At 36.0% G+C, this 27,422-nt stretch overlaps 1 protein-coding gene across 16 annotated transcripts in view; it reads right to left on the reverse strand.

The window, feature by feature from the left end:
• Window positions 1–27,422, reverse strand: part of ERC2 (ELKS/RAB6-interacting/CAST family member 2) — a 414,962-nt gene that overhangs the window by 227,500 nt on the left and 160,040 nt on the right. For 7 of the 16 annotated variants that reach the window (XM_068201794.1, XM_068201809.1, XM_068201797.1 and 4 more), the window contains 4 exons: window positions 24,209–24,238; window positions 23,159–23,352; window positions 18,245–18,256; window positions 6,487–6,622 (listed from right to left, as the gene is read on the reverse strand). In XM_068201794.1, coding sequence (XP_068057895.1) covers window positions 6,487–6,622; window positions 18,245–18,256; window positions 23,159–23,352; window positions 24,209–24,238 — 372 coding nt within the window. The remainder of the gene's footprint in view (window positions 1–6,486; window positions 6,623–18,244; window positions 18,257–23,158; window positions 23,353–24,208; window positions 24,239–27,422) is intronic. The other 9 variants (XM_068201803.1, XM_068201799.1, XM_068201807.1 and 6 more) reach the window with 3 other exon arrangements.

Here is a 27,422-nt window from a genome sequence, read left to right on the forward strand (position 1 = left end):
ATAACCATTTTTTATGCATTTCTAATCTGATAACCATTTTTTAATACCTTGCACTACAGCACCACAGGTTTACTCATTTTTTTTCTAATGCCTAGTCTCCACTACTACACTTGTGGAGTTTTTATAGATTCATTATCAATGAGTACAGAAAAGACTTCTGTTAAATGTCTATTAAAAATGTATGTTCAGCTCCACAAAAATAACCACTTCAAGAAAATGCAATTCCTGCCTTTCCCCTAAATATTTATAAGATTAAAAAAAGTTCCCTGAATTGTGTGAAGCTTATAATATGCTATACATTTTGCTAAGGGCTGGACATTTTTGAGCCTGTACTTACTCCTACAATCTACCTTGGCAAAATCCACCAACTATTAGAAAAGCAGAGAAATGCCCAAGAGGTAACCCATGAACACACCACTACTGCTCACAATTGTGCACTTTGCTGAGTACTCTCCATTTTCTAGTACATAACTCTTGCTTTGCAAGGGTGAAACTAACTGATACATTCATGAACACTAATTTTCTTTCAAATTGACTAAACTTCAGCTTAACCACTCAAATATGAAATGGTACAGTCCCCAAAGAAACTGCAGTTTAAAACATACATACAATAAGAGCATACAATACCATATGCTAATTTTAAGGCATTAATAGGAAGAGAATTATGAAGATATGTTAGAGAAAATAGGCATAAAATATTGGCTTTCACATTTTTTCATATATTCATTCATTTACTTAATAGACTGTAGAGAGAGAACTTAGCCAAAAATATTTCAAAAATTGCTTACTTGCACTTGAAATTCACTCACTTGTTAAACATTCTTTGCAACAGCTTGAACAAATATACCCATTCAGAAAAAGAAACCAAACAATTTAGTGCAAACTTTGGAAATAAAATTTTTGCTGAAATTATTTCTGTATGGGCTGCAATAGCAAAGAGAACATCTATAACAAAAGATGATCACAGTCTTCAATCTTAAATGTCAGATGCATCATTACGCTTCTGCTTTAATCACAGAAAAGTTTTAGTAAAATTAAGTTTTTAACTCATAACAACCATAATATAAATTAATCTCTATTATGCATATTTCCCAAACAAGACCATGGGTACTTTTAAGGGAGAATTTAATTCTCACTGTCGCTTACCCCACCTTCTGAATTTGTCACTATACTAGCTCCAACAAATATCTCACACAACAACTGAAGGAAGGACTTGGGGTAGCTAACTCTTATCCAGACTTACAAAAAAACAGCTTTTGTTTCAAAATATTCATATCTGATAGCAGAAATCTTAGGGAGAAGGAAGACCTCCACAAGCATTGCAGGCCATATCTTTCTTCCTCTTGTCTCTGAGCATATTTCAAAAGTCTATCTACAATATATATCATCTGTGTGTTCTGATTGCTCATATTATTAAGAAAGGAAAATCAAGAGAGGTCACCTCATTCCCCTCATCCTCTGCCCACAATAGAATAAGAGGGACCCAGCAAATCTGCAATTCTACACATCAGAGCTAGACCACAACTTACAATTCACACATGCATGTCATGGAAATCGCAGGAGTGGTGTAAACATGTAAAATCCCTATCTCACCTCTGTCTGCCCCCCACAAAAATTACCAGCCTTTTAAAGACAGAAACATACTGAGAATTATTAAACACTGAGAATTATTAAACACTGAGAATTATTAAAGCTATCTAGAAAGGTATAGTCCACCTTAGGACAGATGCTTAAATTAGAATTTACTTTTAATAAAATAGATCATGATTTTAACCTCTTAAAAGGTTGTGTTTTGTCACTGCATATGAATTTCAGCACTGCTAATACAAAGCTGTGTGTTTATGCAATGAATTCTCTCCTGCCTTGTGTCAGCTCCGTACACTAATGCCTGTCTGCATAGCAGTCAGGACTGCTTCCTCTGTCTCTGAACTGATTACACTGCTCTGTTCATTTTTGTTTGCAAGACTTCATCTCACTCCCTAGCTTCCTCTTTTTATTTATATTATAGTATCAAAGCTTTTGAGACAATGCAGTAAGAAATACACTGCATTAAGAGAAGTCATAGCAAATTCATAGCAAAGTCAGATATACCCCCTGTTTAGGCCATGTTATAAGGCACAGAAATAACATATAGCAATGTTCAATGTCTTGGGTACATTTTGTATTTTTAGAGCTATTATGGATTTGAGGATTATATGGTAAAGCACACAGTGACAAAGAAACAAATCCAGGGTTAAAGATTCATGCTGACTAGCTGTGAAACCTCTTGGGAGCTATTTTCAGTGATTAAGACATCACAGATATTCATATGGCAAGAATCAGAAAGCAGTAATATTAACTAGCCAGTTTTTTTATCTCTTTTGACAGGACTTCCTCGTGATCATGTTTTATTCATTACCCAAGACAAAATTTCCAGCAGTACAGAGCTATTGGAAGACTGGAACTTTTGCCTTCCCTCACTACACCCCATGAAAAAGCATGACTGACAAGATGAACTCCACTTAAAAAGTGAGGTATTTACACCTGGAGAATGTACATGTGTACACAATCTGTTCTACAGTACTGCAGGCATAAACCATTGATCAAGCTGCCTGTTCATGATATTTGAAATCAATGAGAACTACACATTGTCTCACTCAAAAACAATTTTGTTAGTGAAATATCTCTTTTCCGCATGTGGATTTCCAGCCAAAGAAAACCCAAGCTACCTCAAAGAGAATTGTGACAAATTACCCAAACATTTAAAACATAAGGAGCGTCAAGAACTTTGCCAGCAGATGAACTGGAAGAAAGGGGGGAAACACCCAGAAGCTGCAGATTGGGGCAGAATAAGGTATTGAATTAAACATTTTTTCAGGCTCATCCCTGCACTGTTTTTTGTGACACATATGTATTGGACAGTTTGCATAAAATTTCAAAAAATAATTGTTTCTAGACTTAGATCGGTTACTGATATATTACATTTATGAAAAGCATACTCAGACAAAAGTGTATATTCAATTCCCTTTGAGGCCATGAGACACGTGGGAATATTCTTAGTTCACCCTCTTATTGCTTACTCTAGAGAAACAAAAAGACTTTGTTGTTGTTATTACAGCAGATTTGAAAATAAGAATCAAAACCAAATGCACTTAAGTTCTCAATGTGATGCAAGTGTTTCCTTTCCCAATTCTACTGAGGTACCAGTGGTACTGAAAGAAACATGTTCCACACAAGAATCAAGAAAAAATTAATCTCAGGGAATAAATAAGTCTCATATTTCTAAGGTTTCAAGACCCTCTAGAGTCTTGAAGAATTATGCACAAATCTATAACATCGTATCTGTATATTTCTTAGCTCAGTGTTTCTCAAAAAGGCTTATCATTTTTAAGACAGACCAAAAAAATCGAGAAAAATGAAGGCATGTTAGATACACCAATCTCAAAAAAATTCATGATAAAGCGTTCAAGGTCCAGCTCTCCTGCTGTGATGCTGTGTGTAATATATGACCATCATGTCTGGCAAGATTTGCACAGGTCTGCCCTTGATTTGTGTTAGGAAAAAACAGAAAACCTCACAACTATTCTTCATTCCCAAGAATTAATCTGGCTTCCTGATGTTTCCAATTTTACAGTGATCCAAAGAACCCCTCAAAACCACACCTGAAGCATCACTCACAATTACAGGTGATAGCTGAGGGAGGCAAAAGTGAATTCTCTCCACAGGCATGCCAGAGCACTCTCCATCACAGCAGTGGCCCTGGAGTGCTGTGAGATGGAGCCACCAGAGACTCAAACTTGCCCTACAAACACTGACTCTGGCACATGAACCAGCTCTGAGAGGCTTTTACAGGAAAAGATTGTGAGCAGTGTCCCAAGACACATGGTGCTACAAGCCTCGGGAACTATCACGTACTCTTGAAACTTCCAAGAAAGCACAGCCTTTTGAACCTCTGCACAGCCACCAGAAACAGCTGAATGGGTACAGCTTCAGCCCCTGGGTGAGCTGGACAGAAAGGGTGGCACTTGATCACCTCAGTTTGCCCTGGGCAGCCCCTGGATGGTCCATGGACAACCCTACTCTCTTATTTCATCTTTTCCACTACTTCTGCAAAAGGGATCAAGACTTGGCTGCAGTAAACGTAATTTGACCAGTCTGACTGCTCTTCAATTCTCAGCTGAGCTTATCACAGCCAGCCAACAGCCAGCTTATCACAGCTAGCCAACAAATACAGTCATTACATCAGGCCAGAGAATTTTAGGATACACTTTTCCCCTAACAGCTCAATACATCATTCACAAATCTAACAAGTACACTGCACACACAAGCACTGTGTGTTATAAATGTATATAAATGCAGAGTGTTTCCACTAAAAGCAGAAGAAGTTATTATGGGCAGTAAGTAAAGGTGGTCAGGTCCCTATGGTTTACTAAGATGCTAATTAAACATTTATTGAAACACCAGCTAATACTGTATTTAATTAGCAGATGCATAGTACTCCTAGATTTTTTTTTCAAAGTATATCATGTATGTCACAGCATTTGTCTCCCCAAAAATGCTGCCTCATTTAAATCCTTAGATAACTGCTGTTACTTTTTACACAACTCCATGAAGGAAGAAAGGTTTTCTTAAAAAAATGTAAAAAAAAAATCTTTTCTATACCAAGACTAATTTACCGCAGCTTTACAATTTGTTTGGCTTTTCAACAAGTCAATCACCTGCTTATCAGATTCATATAACAAGACTTGATGCTCTCACCTAGCATTTGTAATTACCTTACACATATAAAACAAATAAACTGTAACACTGAAAAACTTTAAACAAAAATACTTTCCTATCAGCAGAATAAATGTACATTAGTCATGTCACCTGCACTGTGACATGACTATTCAATGTCACAGCATTCACTTTATTTGCAAGATTCACTACAGTGTTTTTGTAGAGCAACAAAACCTCGCAAAATCTTGCAATCCCAGGGCAACTCAAGCTTCCACACACTCTTCAGTGTTAAGAAATGTTTGAGAAGAAATAAGCCAAGGAAATGGCAAGTCTTTGGCAGAGGAAATACAACAGCCATTTGTAGCAGCAAACTGATAAGAGCAGCTGATTGCCTGTATGGCAGAGAAGGCAGGATCATCCCTACCAGCAATCGGACAGCCAAGGCTCCCTTTTTCCTGTGCCTCTCGCAGCTACTGGGAATGTAATACATTACCTAACATATACATTACTGAAAGTAATATGTTGAAGGACATCATTTTAAAATATTGACATTTTAAGACAGAGTAACAAGAAATAACTGTTCTTGGTTAACTGGTTTTCACAAACTGTTCTTAGTGCATAGATGCTTTACAAGAAGTGAATGGAACAGAAGAACTATGCACCAGACAGGTATTTTCTTTCTAAATTCAAGCCATTCAGCCACACCACCTCCATTTGCTAGACCCAATCTCATCTCACAAGCAGAAAGCTCCAAGTACAGCAGTTACATCAAGGATCCTGAGAATGGCTTCTATTCTCCAGTCATCACCCCACAGTAATAGATTTCCAAAACAATACTGAAAAATAAGCTTAATTTATTCTCTTTACTGAACCAATATAAATACAAGTAGCTGCTCAACACTGAAATTTTATTTTGATATACCATACTGGCAGACCAAATCCTTCACAAGCTTTTATTGCTCTATCCTGTGCAGTGGAATGCATGGTGATGCAATCAGTATGTAATGACCAAGGCTGTAAAGTAAACGTAACACTGCACAGATGCATAAATAATGTATCATTTCCTGAACTTGATTCTGACATAAAGCTTCACCAACACAAGCCTAAAGAGAGATGTGGTGTTAATTTTTCCATTTTGCATATAGGAACACATGAGAAATACAACCATATGAAGCATGAGAGGGTCAAATTCCATCCACTGGAAATTTTCCAGAAACACATTATATTAACCAGATCAAGGCAAAATTGATATTTTGCACTGTAAATTGCCTATAAACGCTGGGCATGGAGACATTGATGTTGTCAACAGAAATCAGCACTTCTCTTTGTGGTTTTTCACACTCAGATCTCAGAGAATACTTCTTAAGTCAAGCATCAAATTTGTGGCCTTCAATACAAGCTCCCTGGTATGTAATGTATCACTTAAACAGATCAGTTTAAGAACATTCATTTCTCAACCACCAAAATTCATAACTTTCAAACTGTAGAAATTCTCCATGAATAAGGCTCAAAGTCTATCTGAAATATAGAAGAGATACTTGAACCTTTTCTTTCCAACTGTCACAAAAACATTTGCTGATGTAGAACTGTACTGCATCTTCAAATTCTGTTGGTTCTTTCTTTACCCTAAATGGCAAATATTTCATGGATACAACTGAGGTCAGCAGTGCATCCTCTGATAGGATAGGAAGGAACCATCAGCTCTTTGTCTGAACAGATTCATTACAGATTCTGGAGCAAAAGTGTATATTCTTAGATAGCTTTAAAAAAACTAAAAAATAAACTCACTTGTAAATGTTGAGAGTTGTCAGTCATATTGTCCTCTCGCCTACGAACTTCTTCCAACAACTGTGCATTCTTCTTTTTCTCCAATTGCTGATTGTGCTTCAGATTGGCAACCTTCTTGTTTTGGTCCTTCATATGTCTAAGAATTGCACACACACACCCATTAGTGTTAATGACTGCAACCACTTCTTTTGCAATAGAGATTAATTTTGTCACTACAACACAGGACATCGATTCTCCAAAAGACACAAGTTTTCCAAGCATCAGTTGTAACAATAAAGTTGTAACATCTTGTTTGCAAGATGGCATATCAAAACAGCTTTCAATTATAGAGTGGTAGAGAAATTATTTGGGCTTACAAGATTTCCCCCTTTTTAAGATTTCCTCACAAAAACACATACATATTCTGAGCTCTGTGTAGAAAAATTGTTGAAAGAGGGAGATTACCCAACAATCCTTACACACACTGCATTCAAGAACAATTTTAATAGGTGCTTCAGGTATTAATTTTAAAGGAAGCAGAAGGTGACTAATGTATGTTGCAAAATTATATTTTTTAAAACCTGGACTAAAAATACAGTGTTTAGGTGGATTAAAGTGCGATGGAGTAGGTCAGGTCATAAATATGCCATGAAGAATAAAGGATGCCTTTTCAAATAGCTTTGTAAATGAAAAAAACATTTCTATCATTTTTATAATGGGACCTCTTTCTAAAAAAAAGATAATCAACAAACCAATTTATGAGCCATTCCTAAGTAAATGAAACAATCTTTGCCACCCTTACATGTTTTCTTTTGTTAAGATTGTATTAATAAAAAAGAATTAATTTTTTCAGTTTGAATTATCTCTTCTTGCAGATGTTATTCATTAAGTTACCAGAAGCAGTTCTGAGAATAGCATACACCTTTTTAAGAAAGAAGGCAAACTAATTTTGTCTGTCAGGTAATGAAAACATATCCTTGCAGTAATACTTCCTACCTGCTTGAATTCTTAGATATTATTTTCCAGACTTTCCTTGACATGGAGGAATTTGCTCCCTTTTATCTACAAAAAATAAAAGTCACGTGCAAATTCCTAATGAGATCTACTCACTAATCCTACTGTGGCAAGTGAAGAGAATATTATTCAATGCCCAAAAGGATCACTGAAAATCCCTCCTTTGCTTCCACATCAGAAGCAGTGAAAAAAGTTATAGAATACATTTCTTGCACAGATTTTATTATGCTAAAGAAACTGGGTCATTCAATATTTACTTCTATCACTGGTTTCTTTGTCCTACCATTATTTATTTTTTCACTATTTATTAATGATCAAAAATTAACAATTAATTTGCAATCAATAAATGTGCCATAAAAAAAAATTAAAAATTCTCAAAAGACACTTCATGTAAAACTTTGTAAATATAGCACATTAGAGAAAACCCAGTCATTTACAACTAAAAAGAAGTGCCATAAACTTGGCCCATGAAAAAAAAGCATGGACAATTAGTTCAAACATAGGTAATTTGCTTGCAGCTTCAAGTGAAAATCGGTTCCCTGTCATGAGTCTGTCTCATAATTGTAAGCACAGACTTATTCAGCATAAAACCAAAATGAATATTGGAAAAAAAAAACCACTTCCACAACTTCATATATAAATGTATTTGGCAGAAATTTTGGTGGTGCAATATGGCTTTGTGCTGTTAAAACATGAATTGGTTTCCAATCTCATGTTGAGTAAATGATAAATTCATTTGCGTTTAATCTCTATAAGAAGTTCCATTTTATGCCAACACTAGCTGCTTCTTTCATCACCCGTGCCTGACACAACTTCCCACTTTCAGCTTCTCTAATACCACACTGAAAAGCAGAACATGGTAAAGCTGCAAAGGAAAAACATCTGGTGCCTGTGATAGGCAACATCTTGAAGAGAAGGAAGTAAAAGAAAGCTCTGTCGTAGAATCTCTTTATGCCACAACTGGCTACATACCTATGGAAATGAACAGAAAATGCTACAGTTAAAAAGCCCAGCTGAGGATTTTTCTTTAGGCTTGCATTAAAAATACTGGGGGAGTACAGTGCAGCACATAAGTACAAAAACATATTTCCCACCAGCTTCTTTTTTTTTTTTTTAATAGCAAATATCAAATACAATCCTTGGTCCAGTAGAATTTTTGAGTTGCTTGCTCTGGTATGTTTTCATGTGGCTCTACTGTTTCTAAAATGCTTTTGAATAAAATAGAAGATTAGGATAAGTAAAAAATATGCATGAGAAATAGAAAAATATTTGGGAAGAGTACCCAATCAGCATAAAATATATGCCTTGACCACAGAGGACATATAATAAAATATTCACATAGCTTACTAGCAACAATGCTGATATGCACAGTTATGTCTACATTACTCTTTATCATGTGGAATTCATTTCATTTTTTCTGCTACACTGCTTGAATTTAAAGCTCTAACACCACAAAATTCATTAGACAGAATAAAATAATTGAAAGACTACTGCTTAAGACACATCTTTGAAATCTGAAGTGTACATTTCAGGGGTCTGCTCAGCAGAATACCTCTTACCATCACAAGTTAATAATTTTTGCTTATGTAGCATTTTCTGATAGTGTAATTGCCTCAGAGCAGGAAGATGAAATGCACACCTCTCTCATTGTCCACATTGTAATAGTTCATTTTGAAGTCAGGCATTTATTCTCTTTTAGGGTTAAATTTATTATTATTTATCTATTCTCTTTTAGGTTAATCTCTAAGCCAGACATTACAGTCATCCCAAGCTAGTTAAAACCCACCACTCTGCTGCATTTGTGATTTTACAAACTTCACAGAACTGGAAAGCCAGGCTACAAACCAGTTCTGAAGCACTCAAGCCCACAGTACACTGAAATAGTGCCAACACTACACTTGGCTTAAAGAAATGATGTTCTGAGCTCATAAACATTTAAGAAACAAAGCAAACTAAAAAAGCAGCAGAGATGACTAACTCTCTGCACAGATGCTTAATCTTTGCCAAACATTAAAAAGGAGGATTAATGACAGTTTTTCAGATACTAAATTTACATTTGTTTGTGTCCCTATGGTTAAAGCCAGTCAGCAACTGTTATAGAATATCTAGCAGCTTAGGAACAAAAAATAAGTCAGAGTGAAACTAAACTGTCTTGAAAACAGAGCTAGAATATAAACATACCTTGAATAGTGTAAAATAATTTTTTAAAAATTTAAAAAGGAAATTATTTCTGTTCCAGAATTACAAAGTAAAGGATGATATCCTTGGCATCTCCTGTCTCTTTTGATAATTCATTATCAGAGATATGAAAATATGCAGTATCCAGCAAACACCCCATGCCAGATAAATACAAGATACCCATAATACGGGCAGTTAATAAAGAAGAGATGAACACCAGGAAAAAGAAAAATTTCTAAAATCTTATTCTTTTAGTACATTAGACATTCTCTCACTCCTAAAGAAGAGAAAAAGATAATAAAAAGTAACATAACTCTTACAATATAAAGTAACATAACTCTTCTAGAGGCTACCTTACTGCTCATTAAGTTTTCTCATTTGTTATACCTAGATTAAGCCATTGCTCTTAACTGAAATACATTCACCTTAGATATGCTACTCCATAAAAATCAGCCTCTTCCTGCACCTTTCTGACTTGGGATAATTTTTTATAATCTTTCTCAACACACAGAATGCTCCACAGTAATCAATTTGCACCTCAACTGGGCCCTACACTTAAAATCAGGTATCTAAACGACAGCAATGCCAATACCTCTGGTTTTCTCAGCATCCAACAATTTTTTGAGGAAAGTGGCCTCAGAATGCCAGTGCTGGAGTCAACAGACTGCAGCAGCTCTGACTTCTGTGCTGCTGAAGAACCATCTTCTATGACTAAATAGAGGCTAAATATTTAGATACACTTAGTGCATCACTGATCCAAGCACGACAGGAAAAGACAAAACATCCTCAAAGAGCCCTTTAGTTTTATCTCTCCAAAGGACTTAGAGCCCATCAATCTTCCTGAGCAAACAGCGAGATGCCCTTACCTCGAACACACTTTTCATTCTAGTTAATCTTTGAACTGCAATGTCTTTGTAGCAAACAGACATCAGTGCCATGGACACCCAGACCCTGGGCCAGCAGAAATATAACCAGCAAAACAGTGGCACCACTTCGTTTCTGCTGCTATGAATGTGACTGCAATGACTACACTTTAACCGTGTTTGGGGCTTCTTGATCTGGAGTAGCACACAAATTGATCTCACAGTCTAACTATAGGACATGTAATGCCTTCAAATTGGTTCAAATTTTTAAGACAAATATTAAACACTAAGTTTTTGCATATAAGTGAGTACATTTAGATTTTATTTTACAGTAGTGTGTGTTGTCTAACCTCCAATGCTTTCATCTCTGATAGCTATAGAAAATCACACTATTTCATTAAATTCCCTGCTTTAATTAGCCACCTGGGTACCTTGGCCACACAGCTGGTAATGTCAGCCAAAAATAAGTGTTACATGTTAGTATAGCCTTTACTCTATTTCATAAAGGTTTTTTCCCCCCAAAGCATCCCAAAAATGCAGACATGCAAAATACTCCCAAGACCAAAATCTGTAACATTTTCTAAAGGAATATGTCTCTGCAATAATTTTAATCACTTTAAACAGCATTGCAATGAGACCAGCTGTCTGCAAGTCAATCAAAAAATTCTGCAGTGTGTTAGGAAGCTGGGCTCCTCAGCAAATAAAAGATAAAAAAAATCAGAGTGCAGAGAATGTTTTGACAGAAAAAAGGAAAAAAAAAAAAAAAATCAACTCCAAACCAAACCAACCAGATCTATTTTATGAAATACGATTTAGTCAAAACAATTAATCTATATAAATTAAGAAAGCATCAAAATATGGTTTAAAATTCAATATAGTACACTTATTTTAAATAAACAAACATCACCCAGTGTTCTAGGCAAGCACTGAGTAGAATATTAACATAATCATTACTTAAAATTATTATATCTTTCTCCTTTATAAATAGTCCACACTTTTACAAAGAATTCATGTATGTGATTAATGAAACAAATCTTAATATTTTACTGGGCACTCTGGGTCTCAGCAGCTAGTCATGCAGAAGACCTGATCCTGTAAATCCCAACCATGTGAATGTCCATTCCAAATGACATTACTTCAGTAAGACCCAGTACAAATATTCCTAGCAGGTCAGTTCTCACTGTCTTAAGAAAGAGTCTAGGCAGGTGCTTCACTGAGTCATGACTAAACCAGCATAAGGGCAATGCTTCAAAATTCAGGTCTAATTTCATTGAAATGCAAAAGCTAGAATTTTATTAAGATATAAGCAAGTTCAGTATTGTTTCTGGCATTTTCATGGAATACAAATGCATTTGTTACTACCTATCTATAAACCTGAAAAACAAAGCTGGGTTGGACTTTGAGAGACTAAAATCACCACAAAAGATGTTAAGAGGGGTACTGACAGACACATTCCTGACACAAACAAGGACACTGTTTATTCACTTACAGCCCAGAGATGGATTTTTCTGTAGAAAATAGATATTATCAGGATAAGAAAATCTCTACTTGTGACAGGCTGAATTTTTAATATAACAAAGAAAACAAATCTTGAACAAAAGCAATTTTTTCTAAAAGAAAGCCCCCATGCTTGACTGCTGAATTGATTTTATAAGCTAGACATAGTCACTGTAAGTTTTATAATATGATAATAAAAAAACTAAGCAGTGACTTTCTGTGCTGTCACTTACATTTAAAACTTTTATGTTAGTTTTTTTTTTCCCAATCAAGATCATATAATCTAAAGAATTATTGGTGTCCAAGACATCTTTTAAAATCTGGTGTCTCCTTATAGCTTTTCTTATTTTAGTTTTGTTAAGTAATACAATTATCACACTGATAGCAAATTAAATACCTTAAATGAATAAACAAAATAAACTATCCCAATCATTAAGAAATTAATTGGTCTGTCAAATTTAAACATTAAAAGTAGAAATACTCCTATAGTCAAAGACCCTTTAAAAAGTTCACAGATTAATACAGACCACTACATAGTCATGGGGAAGTGCTTTGAATGAAAACTTCTTAAGAGATAAATAAATAAGTATTCCTTGGTTTTGTTAAACATACTCAAAAGAAAACAAGCAAAATCAACAATTCTTTACATGTCTGTTGTCATAAAGACCACATCACTTTGAAGGAACATGTCATCCCAAATCTCAAGGAATTCCTTTCTCTGCATATCTGACTAACCTATTGCCATCCTATAGAAAAAAAAAATCCTATATATCCTGTCTCAGCATTGCCCTTCTTGCACTCATAATTCAAAATCAGAAAATCTAGCAGACCTTATTCCCTCTCTTTCCTTTTCTCTTTAAAAGAACTACATTTTTCCCCTCTCTCTTTCCCACTGCAAAGGAGCAGGAGCAAGACTTCAACTCCCTTTACAATTGCTTAAACTCCTAACCTGTGTGACAACATAATATGTAACCCCACAAAATTTCATTTTTACAATTATGCTATTTGATCTTGTAAATAAAAAAAAAAAATCTATTCTACAGTGACATAAAGGGAAGTAGCTCAGCTTCCTTAGCACATCTATTATCATTTGGGATGAGAAAGCAAGCTTGACTGGATGTCCCCTGGAGAGACAGGAAAATGTTATCAGCCTGTGGCTGGATCTCCCCGGCTGCCACGAAGGTTAACAGGACATTAAGACTTTGCCATAGGAAAGCAGATTATGAAAACTGAGTAAAATTTTAGTGCCTTTTGAGCATGAGAATTTGGAGGCAGGTAATTCTCTCTGGTTAACCTTGGCCAAACTGACTTTAAGTAATAAAGGCCACTATTTTTCACATGCCTGAGAAAATACTGTCACAATAACTTAATATTATCTCTGACTGAAGAAGGATGCTTGCTCTTCTCTCTGCCATTCACCTGATACCGAGACTTTGGGAAATTCCACATCACAGTTCATCTGCGCATCAGAACTGGCAGGTACCCCTCTGTTCTCTCCACATCTCTTTGATAGAAAGAACTGGAAACAAAATTACCAATACAAACATGGGACGAAAAAATAACCTAAACCAACTAATATTAAAATAACTTTTAAATATCTAAAAAAAATTAATTCCTATATCCCTAATTTTCGAGTTGAATGCAGAATTAGCAGCTAAGATAAGTGAATTTTAGTATATTCAGTATTTTCATTACATTCCCAACTCCTATTACTGATAGCTTAGATAGCTATTTCAGTTCCAAGCAAGGAGCAGACTTGTAGCCCACAGAGACTTGTAGATCTCAAAAACCCCCTTCTTCCCATCCCCTTACACTCCCCCCACTTTTACATCTCATCACTTCAATTGCCTGAAGGCTGGCTTCAGGTTTCTTAATACTCATATTATGACAATTTTTCAGTGAGACAATTGTTTTGCCCCCAGATGCACCACAAAACAATATTATTGTCCGGGGACAACCGAGAACTCTGCCTGGTAGAAATCAAGCCAGCGTCACAGAAGTCACTGAAACATTTCTCACCTCACAGGCAAAAATGTGGGAGGAAGGGTTTTCCTAACACACACTCTGGGAAGTTTTCCAAAATCTTTATTTAAGAAGTGTTTAGTCTGACACAGTTCCCTCCAAAGCCCTGGAGAGATGCTAGAAATATCCACGTGAGGATAACGCATGAATGAAAGAGACGTACTAAAATCCTGTTCCAAACTATGGTTCATGTCACTTTGTTTCAAGGCAGATCTGCACTGCAACCACGGAAACTCCGACCCAGCACTGCTGTCTTCCTCAGCACATTCCTGCTGGATGACACTTTACATGAACATGTGTGAAATTCGTACCAGAAGACTCATCTGTCACACATCTCTCTCCTACACCAAGGATTGTCGTGTATTTTCTTCTGATGTTCTTCTTTAAAAAAAAAACAAAAAGCACTGCTGATGACAGCACGCTAGATGAGAAGGATATTTGATCTGATTTAATATGGCAATTGCTTGCTCAGCTATTTTATTAATTGAGACCATTAGCAATAACTGTAACCAGTTACTGGAAATAATTTATTGCCTGAAATGTGCAACCAAGAAGTTGCAGCCCTGCTACTGCTCCATCAGGTCCTTCCCAGCTGTAGTCCAGAAAAGCTTTTTTCTTCAAATTACCAAACTAACAAAGCATCTCCACACAAACAAATGAAAAAAAAAAAAAAAACAGAAAAAGCAGCTCCTGACTCTTTCCAGTTTTTCTCTGCATCCAACTGCTCCACAGCATGTCCAGCCCAGCCTGACAGCAATCGGGATCACACCTCCTCTGCAGCACTCCACGTTTCATTGCAATTTCCTTCTGGATCAAATCTTTTGACTGCAACTCCTGGCTCACCCTAGAAGTTCTCAGGATCAATCCAGCCATTATCATCCAATACATAAATCAAGCTTTCCATAAAGCTTTTGCAGTAATTTCTTCAGACCTCCAAATAAATCAGGTACTCTTTGTATGATTCTTGTTTAGACATACAAACTTCCTCTTATTATAAATTCAGATCAGAGCACGGTCACGTTGCTCCTGCATTGTGAAAGCAAACAATATGAGTGGAAGGAGTGGTTGTACCAACAGCCCAATTCCTAAATTTAGTGCCCCTGTCTCTTTTCAGTAACAGCTTTTTAAGGGCAAGCTGCGCTATCTCACAATGGTTCTTCACCACACACCCCTCCACCATGCTCAGGGAATCCTGACAGCACTGAGCCCAGCAGTCACCAATATCCCCTGGGAGTGCTCTGGGGCTACTTCATGCACACGTTCAAGAGGTAGAGAAATCTACCCTCTGGATGTTGCCTCTGAGGAAAACTAGTGGAGGCAGCAGGTCTGGAGAAGCATAAGAAATATTGATGTCTTCAATCAGTTACCATGAAAGGGAAGAGTAACAGATCCTTCTGTTCTCTCTTCCCCATACAGAGTTGTGGTGTCACATCCAACCAAATCCAAAGTTGGTATTTTTCCTTCAGTGAGGTAGAGCTCTTTCCTCCTTATATGCACTTCATTCTGCATAACAATTTACTTTATGGAATATACCTCCAAATCAAAACTCAAAAAAAGCAAATCAAATTACAAAACATCCTTCCTTATTTAAATAATTCCTTTCTATTTTAACCTTTGCATGGCTTTCAGCAAACTGAAAGGGAAAGTCCAGAACAAGGCTGACAAGTTCAGTAGTAAGTGGGATGAAATTGAACAGTAGTGCATCATCTTGTCCTAGGGCCCATCTTTATTGTTCATCGTTATGATTTCTGCTTATTTTGTAATATAATATTTTCCTTTTTTCCCTTAAAGTAAAATACCAAAGAAATAAACTTTCTACTTTACTATTTCTTAAAAAATGAAATTTGCAAAACTTCACACATAAAATCAGATAAATATATATCATCTCACCTCAAAATGTCAGCTCTTTCAAAATGTTTAAATGCTAAAACATTGGTTCTGCATACGTAGCAAACAGACTAAAAGAGAATGACATGTCAGCAATCTGCCTGTTATCCAACGTGACAACTATGTTTCTCACTCAGAATAACCAGTCTCTCAGAAGAGTAACGTATATCACAGATTCTCTCAGTTTTCAGTAGTACACTATCTCCATTTCTCCAGGGACATTATCTTTGAACAACATATCACTCTGCCCTTGGAACCATCAAACTGACATTTGACAAAACTGTGGATGGCTTGTAGGTTAAATTTAAAACTCCATTGAACCTTCCCTTGCACATCTCACTGAGCTCTGGCCTCCCACGGAAACAATTAGGAAGGCCAACATCAGAGCTGGTGGGAAACTTTCTAGCACTACTCAGTACAATTCACATGGAAAAAACACCCATCTCCTGCTTATCTGCCGGTAGAAAAGTGTGGGGAGTATATAACCTGCTGTAACCAAAAGGCGTGGGGATGTCACTGTACTGATGACTGTACTCAGAATATTTTTATCTTGTACAGGCAGGTGCACATGAGGGCATTATGCCAATATATTTTATTTTCTTGTTTGTCATCAGTATTGCTAGCCTAGCATGCTATAAAACAGATGCAGCATTTTCCTAACCATAAAAACCTCACAGGAGTATGATGACTAAAATGACAGCTAAGAACATACTGATCAGCAGAAATTATGGAAATTAATTGATCTGTTTCTTAAATTAAGTTTTGACCTTAATGAAGATTCAAGCTGAGAAAACTTAACACTTCACTGAATGCCCACAATAAATTCTAATCATACTCTACAACTTATCTGGGACTCTAGGGATGGAAGTTGCCAGGGTTATGCAGACAGTTTGCTTCAACAAGGTCAGTTGGCTTTTTAGGTCAATAAAACATAACAGAAATTGCACCTCCAACTGCTGAATAAATGTTTCTGCATACCAATCACTGAATTCCAGTGAAATCAACCATAATGACAACCACATAGCATAATACCTTTCTTTAGGCTCTCTTGAGCTATAGAGGTTTTCAATCAATGTTGAGTATGCTCTGATAGAAATGCAAAGTGGTCACATTCAGACAATAATTTCATCATGGCCAACTCTATAATAAATGCATTTCATTAACTTCTGGAAGAAAGAGAGATTCTGAAAATAAATTGCTGAAGTATTTTCACAATCTGAGTGTAATAAATATCCCTTGTAGACAGACAGTAAATTTAGAGTTCATCCAATTCTTTACTGCAAGCGATAAGCTCCAAATTTCAGAAACAAAACCTTTCAGGTGGAAAGTAACTTGTGATTGTGACAGGCTCTAAAGCACATCAAGAGGAAAAAAAGCTTTGTCATCTTTTTGCAATGAGCCATCTTTAGCTGCGCAGGTTGAAGACATCCCTGTCGGAGACTTCTCTGACATGTCAGAACTGTGAATTGTGCTCGGAGAAGCACAAGAGAAAACATCAAAAAATGTTTTAAGGCTTTGCTAACTTACAATTTACAGCCACCCATAAGCATGAGAAAGAAAATTAACATCAAGGCCTACTAAGAGAAAAAAAATGTCAACCAGATCAATTTTTACTTCCAACAAGCACCACAAGACATGTAACACTTGAAAAGTTTACTTAGAAACAGTGTGCAAAGACAAATGACAGCTAAACTAATCTACAACCTGGAAGAATTTAAAACACAAACCTGACTAGATGAGGTTATATACAAACACAGCATAAAAACACATACAGACAACTCCTTTACAGTTATGTGCTGATCCAGATTCTGGCCAGCAAAAACAGCTAAAAATTTCTGAACCACTGCAACGCCTCATATTCTGTTTGTAAGCAGTAAAAAGGGAGGTGGCAAAGTATTAAGAATAAGCCTCTGATCTTCGGTATAAATCTCTCTGTCCACAATTGTCACTGTTCATTACCTGCTGGGTTGGGTTATCTACCAAAAAGTTATCCCCAATGTTGGACTCCCTTAACAAAGAGAACGTAAGCAAAACCAAAAGAAGAAAATATCTTCACACAAAACAACATATGAATTGAATATGTTGTTAATAAACATTTTTTTTTCTTCTAGGCGTTCAAGAAAAAGATTAATTTACTGGAAAGTTTCTGGTCTGGAAACGACATGACCAAAAACTTCACAACAGGGGCAAGCAGAATAAAAACAACAAAATACAAACAGAAGTCAATAATGTGGAATCAAAACAACCAAATAAATGAAGCATCAATGAAAACCTTCATTGTGGAAGGAGCATTAAGTAGGAGAGCAGAAAATACTGACCTGGAAGTCAAGCTGGTTGGAGAAGGGATGAAAGCAGCAGTTTGGAGAAAAACAGATAGGGAGGAAGACAGCAAAAGAGAATAAAGGGAGGAACACATTAGTTCTTTAAAAATATAACAAGCAGATGTTATATTAGCAGATTATTAAAAGAAAAAGGAAAGGGAAGGGAAGGAAAAGCAAGAACTAAAATGAAATTTCTGCAGAGCTACATCCTTCCTGTGCACTGAAGAAAAACTTTAAATCAAAAGGGTGTCTTGCCATTGGACAGCAGAAAGACATCCATATTTACAACCATCCAAATTCCAAATTCACATACACACCAAATAGAACAAATAAATTGGATGAATATTGGCAGCAGTTGCTGCCCCACAAACATCTCATCATATGCCACAAAGTCTTTCATTTGAACTGTCATAGGCTGGTGACCTTCATTTATCATGTCTTCCAATGGAAGTTAAAGCAGCTAAACAATTTGGCAACTTGTTCAAAGATATTTAGAAGTTCACAAAGCACTGTAGCTAATAATCAATGGTGAAGATTTGACACACCACCCCACCCACAAAATGCAGCCCCTTCCAGTGCTGACAGCAAATTTTTAATTCAGTATGAAGAAGAGAATACTTCAGCCTGAAAATACTCTGATTTTTCATAACTTTATTTGTTAAAAAAGAACTAACACACCCTTTTCAAAAAACTAAGGCCAAAACAATCCCCACCCAGCCGGACTAGTCCTTAAATCAGTCTCTGACACACAGCATTTTGTGCATTTAGGAAAAGGAGCATATTTAACAGCCATAAAAGTACTTATTCAGCCATAAAAGTAATTATTCCACATGCTGATGTTTTGTCTCTTGTGTAATGACTTGTCACTGCTGTGTAGACTTACCTTCATGAGAATTCAAATCCAAATCAATTCAGAATGAATTAATTTAGACTGAATACCCCAAGAGCTTGAATACACATCTATAGTGTTATAAACCCACTGCACATGAGAAGTAGATAACAAAAACAAAAAACAATTTCTTGTTTAAGAACAAACAGGTTTGTCTCATAGTTAGTATAATATTTTAAAATGGACTTTTATATTGTTGAAATCTTTGCTGAGAAGCTATACTTAGCCAAGCAAATGACCAAGTATCTCACATACCACTGGAGAAACATGGATCTAAGATTTTGCAATCTTCACCATGTTGTCATCACTTTCTTTCTCTTTTCAGTCTAAATTTACCAATGGATAATTTATATTGTACTATGTGCCAGTGCTCTTTCACTGAAATCACTCTTCTTTCCCTGCAGTGCTTGCCCCTTCCCATACCTGCACAGAACAAGCATCCCTATAGAGCTTTGTTTTACCAGAGAAACAAACCACTGTTGCTTAGACTCCTCCTGTGTCATGAGCACTTCATTCCTTCTTACCAACCCTCTCTGCACCTGTTGCCAGTTTTAATTCAACTTCCAGGCATATGACTGATCAGAAGTACACAGCAGAGTTCCACACAGAGCCTTGCCAGCACCTGATGACATTAATACCTTCCTATCCTTACTGCAGATATTTATTCTGACATATCAGGATTCACTCCTCATTATTTAGATCTCTGCTTCATTATTTAGATGGCTCATAATGACACAGCCATAAGCAAATTCACCCAATCTTTCTTTTCCTGAACTGTATCAAGGATTATCCTTACTTTATGTCAGGCAGCCTTACTCGTTCTATCTTCACAAACATGCATTTTATGCCACTGTATTTCACTTCTTTTTGTGATTCAAACTCTCTATCACATTTCATAAACATACTTCTCATTCTAACACTATTAATAAAAGCTTTAAACAATACACTCCTTCAATCCTGACAGTTCTGTTTCAGCTGCAGCTCCTGCTCCTTGGTGAGGCTCTTTGCATTAAAACTTGAGCTGATCACTACCTTATCCAGTTTCACTTACATTATTAAAAAAAAAAAAAACCCTCACAAAAATAAAAACCAAAAACCCTGAACTACATTACCTTCATCAAGAAAACCAAAGAAAATCAGCAAGCTAAATTTAACAAAAGCACGTTATACATTAAATGTAATAGCTTGCATTTGATTTTAAACTTTTTTTAATTATAAATAGATAAATTGTGAAAATTGTAATAAAAGTTATCAAATAGCTTAAGTATAGAAGAAGGAGTAGTTTCTCCTGTGTAGTAATAAGAAACTGTAAAATAAAAAGTTAATATAGGGAGAGTAATTAAAGAAACAGACCATCATGATTTTATATGAGCAATAACATTAATCTGAAGTGGTGACGCTCAGAAGTGTGATAGTTTCTGAGCCAAGAAAATCACATTAAAACCAAAAGAATTACCATTCATATGAAGACTTCTTAATAATTATTAATAATGTTCATCTGCCAAGTAGCACACTTACAAATTTAACTGCCCATATCTCAAAGAAGATATTTCTACTCCTAAGTTTTTGACACTTCATGTGTCAATACTTTCTGTCTAGTAGAACATTAGTATTCATCTCCTTGTTTTAAATTTTGTTTGAATTTGTAAATAATAACTTTATTACAACCAATTTTACTTTTCAAACTTATTTATACAAGCACACCTCATTATGTTGAAGAATTCCTATGTGAATATAACAAATATTGTGAGGATACCACAGCTTGCAATAGTCTAGAGTATCACTTCCTCAGAAATTTATATTGATATATTTTGAAAATTTATGTTGTTGCAATTATCTTGCAATATAAAGATGTTGGCATATCAGTGAACGTGGATCCCAGCAAGCCATGAATGAATGAATGCATTTTAATGTCACATTCATTTTCCTACAGGACCCCAGAGATGCCCTTGCATCTGAAGTTTGAGGAAATGTCAAACATACGCTAAATGTCCATAGCAAAGTTTAACCACTCCATCACATTCTAAGTACGGTACATTCTCTTCAAAAGTCTGTGTTCACTCAGCAGTACCACATTATTTTCTGAGAAGTTAAAGTCAACACCCTCATCAGCAATAACGGACTAGAAATTGGTGCTCCCAAAATTTACTGCTAAGAGTATAACAAATTTGAAAAGAAAATGAAGACAAAAATAGAAAATTCTCGCCCATTACAGGATTCTAAGACAACAGGAACAGATTGCATGCTGACAATGCTGTACCAGTACCTCTAGACCACTTAGTTCCTTGTATTTTTGTAATTGTTTTGTAATCAATAATTCTCAATTCAAATTAATTTACTGCTCTCTATAAATTCTTTATCTCTCTTTATATTAAGTATTTAAATCAAATTAACATTTCCAGAAATTTAAGCTCACAAGCTTCAGTACTTCATCATGACCATCATGATCATCCTTTAATTTTGTCATTTTAATATTCAAACATTCAACTCCTTCATGATTGCTATCTAATAAAGGTCTTAAGATTATCCTCTTGAACCCAAGATTACTGTGCCTACTAATGAGCCTGGTGTCACACAATAATTCAGTGTTACAGTGCAAGGAGGGGATCAGTTGCTGTTTACACCTGGTGGTAACACCTGGAGTTGCTGCATTACAAGTCTGGGTCTGTAATTGCCCCTGCACCACTGAATGGAAAAGGCAGCACTTTCTCATCCACACAAAACCTCTAACTGTGGAGTATTTTCCAATCTGCTGCTTTAGGATTTTGGAGAGTGTAGGCAGAGCTCACAGACATGGTGCACAAAGTGACCACTCGTGATTATTCACTTCCTCTGAGACCTCCTTTACACATTAAAATAGATGCAAACACTTGAGTATTCTAAACTCTGATGTGCTGAGAGAGACAACTGCCAATTGAACTTGTCCTTATGTAAATAATCAGCTCTATTTTAAATATAAATCTTCTCTCACTTTGAACTTGAGATCTCCATTCTCATGACACTTAACCATTACTGAACTTTACAAAACATCTGCAAAGAGTAACAAGTTTTGGCAGCAGGTAGCTGTGAAGGTTGCTAAGTCATCCTCAGTAAAACGTGCTCTACACATCTTTCTTTTCATGCTGGCTGTTTTCTGCCCCCCCAAGGTAACCAGCATTTCTGACACGTTCCTGTCTTTCAGGGTAATTCTCCCTAATGGGTGCTTTGTCTTGACTGGAGCTATAGCAATGATCACAAAAATGAAATCACTTAAACTTCTTTTTTGGAACCATGAAACAGTTTTCTTCTGACTTGATCACAATCAATTATATAAATTATTTGAAAACATAGAATTCCTTCTTTCATTCAAGCAAGAGTGTCCAATTAAAGGAAGAGAACAAAGAAAACAGATCAATCCAATAAATAGCAGGACCCCATACAGGAGAAGATTCCAAGATCTATTTAATTATAAAGGGCATCAAACAAATCCCCAAACCCTCCTCTCTCCATTATGGAAAGTCTCTACAATCTTCCCAGCAACAAGACAATCACTGCCTGGTCAACATCAGAAAATATTCTTTTGAAGCAAACAAAGACTATGGGAACACTGAAAAATAGTTACTATTATTATTAAATAGTCGTGAGATGGGTCAGAAATACTTACCAATACTTTTCATGACCTCTGAGAATGACTGATGATGTTCACACTTGAAGAAACATGTAGGGGCGGGTTTGATTAACCAGTCACTAAAAGGACAGGCTTGTTCCCCAATAGGTTTTTTGGGGGGGTTGTTGTGCCTGTAAATTGCACATGCCATTTCCTGTACATGCTTGTTTTATGAAGAGTATTAAAAAATGGAAACCTTACATTTTTCTGAAGTCAGCTGACAGGAGATGCAGTTCTCAAGTAGCCCTTTTTTTTCTTTTACAAAGCATAACAAATATCCTCTTAAAAAACATACTCCACTTGTAATTTCTCTGCTTCTGAAATGAAGATCAAGTAAGCAAAAATTCTACTCAATGTAAGACAATACAAAAATTACCTTTCTAACTCAGCAATTTTCTTATCTTTGTCATTCTTCTCATTCTCTACTTCCTTGAGTATTTCTAGAAGTCTGTCAACCTCAGCCTGAGCTTTGCCACATTCTTCTCTATAGTACGAGGCCTCCTTGTCAAGCTGTTTCATTCTGTCTGCAAATTCTGGGTTCATCCGTGCCTCCTCTTCAGCTTCATGAGCCTTCAGAATCAATATTTCAAAAAAGATAAGGATGGCAATAACTTAAACAGCTTTAAGAGCTTTACTTCTTCAGTCAGGGAGTTCAAGTTTACATTAAAAAGGATTATGGGTATTCCTGTCTGATGCATTATAAAAAGAAACAAAAGTATCTACATAGCCAAATTCTGTTGTCCTGAAAGGGAAGGGGATTTATTAAGGGGGTTTTTACATATTAAAGTGACCCCCCTTTAAAGGTGTTTTTTCAAATTTAACAAAAACTCACCTTGAAATTCATTAAATTCACATTATGTCCAGTGTATTTTGAATATATAGGCAATTTCTTAACAAATCATGTCCTCATTCTCTATATATAAATACACACACTTTGTCCATGTATAAATATAAATATACATATATATGTATATACATACATACATATAGTATATATCTGTATCACCACATGTCTCAAATGCAGTTTGATACAAAGAATTTAAAGGAAAGAAATTGTTTTTGATGCAGAGGTCATCTTAAAAGAGGGATTAATAAACTAAGAAACTGCTTTCAGCAGACATCTTACCCAATAATCCTTTTTAGCCTATCATTAATACTTAACCTGAAACATCAGAGGAACAAGCCCATAGGTGAAAACAGCACAAACCTGGCAAACACATGCATGGATGGGTGGGAGTTTCACAGACAAGAGAGAAGGCAATGAAAACAACAACAGTGCAGAGCCCAGTCCAGCTCCCATCAAACCTAATGGCAAAAACCCCATTAACTTCAATGGGAGCCCGACCTGGCACCGAGTGCTTTCAACTGTTGGCTGCAATAATCACAGACAGATGGAAACAACGATGCACTGCAATGCTTAGCCTACCCCTTGCTTCCCATTATTCCTAATTGGCATCTTGAAAGAGCAGGCAAGGAAAAAAGAAGTAGTTTAAGGCAGTGCACATTAAACATAGAAAATTCAGGTAACATACAGGATTTTTTACAGAAATTCATGGTATTTCGAACTGAAGGTCCTCCAACTATCTTAGCACGCAGAGAAGACATGGACTTACTTATCCTTAATTTCAGGGAATGGACAATGCAAGCAAGCAATGAAAGAAATGCAGATCAAAATGAAGCATGCATGTTTGGGAAAGAACTAATATAAACTACAGGTACTAGAAGGTACATATTCTTTGCAATGGTTAAAATTTTCTGTATAAATAAAGAACAAGTCTGAGCTTACTATAAATACAACAAAAAATTGAAATTGGTAAGGAAAAAACTTAGGGGCTTTGCATGTAACATATCATTTAAGCATGAGGATAATAAGAAAAAGATAGTAGATTTAAAGTGTTATTTATCCTAATTGGAGGTTTTTATTCAGAAGAAATATTTCATCACCAAAAGAAGCCTAGGGAATGACCTGAAGAGCCTAATAAACCTACTGACCTTGCTCTTCAAAATCTCTGTTTTGATACATGCTCCAGTCCTGAATTCCATGCAGATATGAGACTTTTTAAACATAGAACTCGTTTCAAGGTAACATTCAAGGAGTATCCTGATTTTACTGTTTGAGATGTCAGCAACAGATTCCTTTCAGGCTCATAATCTTCCTTAATAATAAACTTGGATTTATTTTATACCAGTTGTTAATCGCATCAAGAAATTTACTTTCAACTAACTTTGTCATTTTTGAAATCAATGTAATACTCAGACTCAAGGCCAATTATCTGAGAAAACACTTTGATTGTCCATCAACCCTATTACAATATTATACACTTCTTTATCACTATGTAATTTTGCAAGGAATAATTTAACTCCATAGGTAAATTCACTCTAGAAAAAGAAATATAACCCAACTCCCACCTTCAAGATACAAAGAAACTTATTCAAAAAGCATATTGTTCCCTACTCTTCAGATTTCTCCTCCTCTCCCAAGGGTAAATCCAGAATTTCACAGTTCCTCTTCTAAATGCTACTGCTCTTTCATGTAACACCCTGTCACCTTTCTGTCTCTTCCCTTTACTTTAGTACAAAATTAATTACATATCAGCCTTGCTTCCATGGTTTCATAGAGAGGAAAGATACTCACCTTCCTTCCTCTAATCATTCTTCACTTCAGCATAAAGTAAGTCTCAGCTTCAGCCCAAATTTTTCCCCATGTACCTCTACTCTTCTCTTATCCCAGAGCCAGAAGCAATGGAGATGAGGGAGAGAAGCCTGTCTCTTTTTTATGTTTCATTGCCACACTGCACTTTCTACAAGGAAAATGTATAACTGGGCAAGAGCATGATAGCATCACCAATGCAGAGGTGCCAAATGTTCTACTACCACGGAGTATTCCTGTCACACAGCAGCCCAGAAATGTACTGAAAAAAGTGCCTACTGCACAGCTGATAAGCAAATCACCACCTGAAATAATAAATATATTCCTCACTTTAGCCCTTTAAATCTTTGCTCAACAGCATGCTAAGGAAATCAACATGAAGGTGCAAAAATGTTCAGTTCTTGTGTTTTCTGTGGTACTCATGCTATTCCATACTTGTGGGATGTGGTTTTGGAAAATTCTGCAGCACAAACTGAGTCACTGCATTTCCCCATCATGAAGTGGAACTTCTAAGGTATGATTAAATGTGATTAAGCATCCCACCAATGTCACATATAAATCAATGTAAGCATTAAGTTACTACAAGGTTGGTCTTGAAAAAAAAATAATAATAATAATAAAACCAGTATTGCAAACCACCAATTTAGCCAATTGCCTCAACTTTTCAAAGCACTTAGAGAATCTTTTTTGGACTATTGGCAGGAACCAGATTTCTACAAGGGTATTGCCCAAATGAAGAAGGAAAGTTAGTTAAAAAGGGAGAGCAAGAACAATAAACAATTTTTACAAAGAGCTTTCTGCAGGTGGTACTTTAACCTGCAATTGCCTTTAAGGGAATCTTCACATTATAAACAAAGCTGCTGATACTAGAAAAGAGCAAAACACAATCCATCTGACATTGCCAGGACAAAGGCAATGACAAAGGCATAGAATTACTTGTAAGGCCCCATTTTATTTTATGGCTTTGAAAGATGTGTTTGGTTCTGAACTAGGCACCTTTCTGAATTAGTTGTGTACAGATCAGGGGTGATTTGACAGATGGAACTTGACTTTTGAGGTCACACAGTAGGCCCAAAGGAGTTAAAAGGCTGCTCAGCGGATACTGACCCTGCTCCTGCCAGGACAGGGCAGATTTCTTTGGCTTTTTTTAGGCTATAAACTGAACTGTTGGATCTAGTTCTAGACAGAAGCTGCATGAATCACATGAATCAGAAAGTCCCTGCCTATTTCTCCTGTCCTTTCCTTTTTCTGTTTAATTTCTGTCCCCTGTTTACTCCCTAAGTTCTCTGTTACCTTGGAAAACACATTTTCTGTTTCAATGGCGCTTGTGCCCATGTAGGACTGGTCCATGTGTATTTTTCAGCCTTCTTAAATCTGTATCTGCAAATGATAACCCTTGTGTGTGCAGATTAGGTTAATTTCAAACTAAACTGCTCACTTTATGATGCTTTTTCTCCCAGTATTATGACTGTGATGTTGTATGTTATTTTTACAACTATGTCACAAATTTTTACATTAATTATACATCTGTTCTGTTCTTTGCTTCATAAGCACTGCAAATGGTTTAGAAGAAAAGTAACATCTCCTTATGTAAACCACAAATTTCCTACAGAAATATCATAACAGTGTGGCACAGACATGCAACATGAATTATTTAGGCTATTAAATTCTTATGCTACAGTCATGCATGTATTATTCTGCATAATAGAAATGGATGGATAGATAAGTATTTCATTTTTAAAGCTTCAGACACAAACATACACAGAAATCAAGTAGATACTTAAAATTAAAAAAAAAAAGAAAAGGAACAGCAAAATTTACATGCAAGATATTTATTACTTTCTAAGATCCTTCAAATTTTATTACTTTCAAGAATAAATGGGAAAAAAAGATTGCTGTCACATGAATTTTCTTGTCTCCTTAAAACTCAGGAGGTTTTCATTTAACTTTAGGGACTGCTCTAAGTAATTTATAGTGTATTCTGCAAGTA

The sequence above is a fragment of the Anomalospiza imberbis genome, chromosome 11 (genome assembly GCF_031753505.1).
Source record: "Anomalospiza imberbis isolate Cuckoo-Finch-1a 21T00152 chromosome 11, ASM3175350v1, whole genome shotgun sequence".
Lineage (NCBI taxonomy): Eukaryota > Metazoa > Chordata > Aves > Passeriformes > Viduidae > Anomalospiza > Anomalospiza imberbis.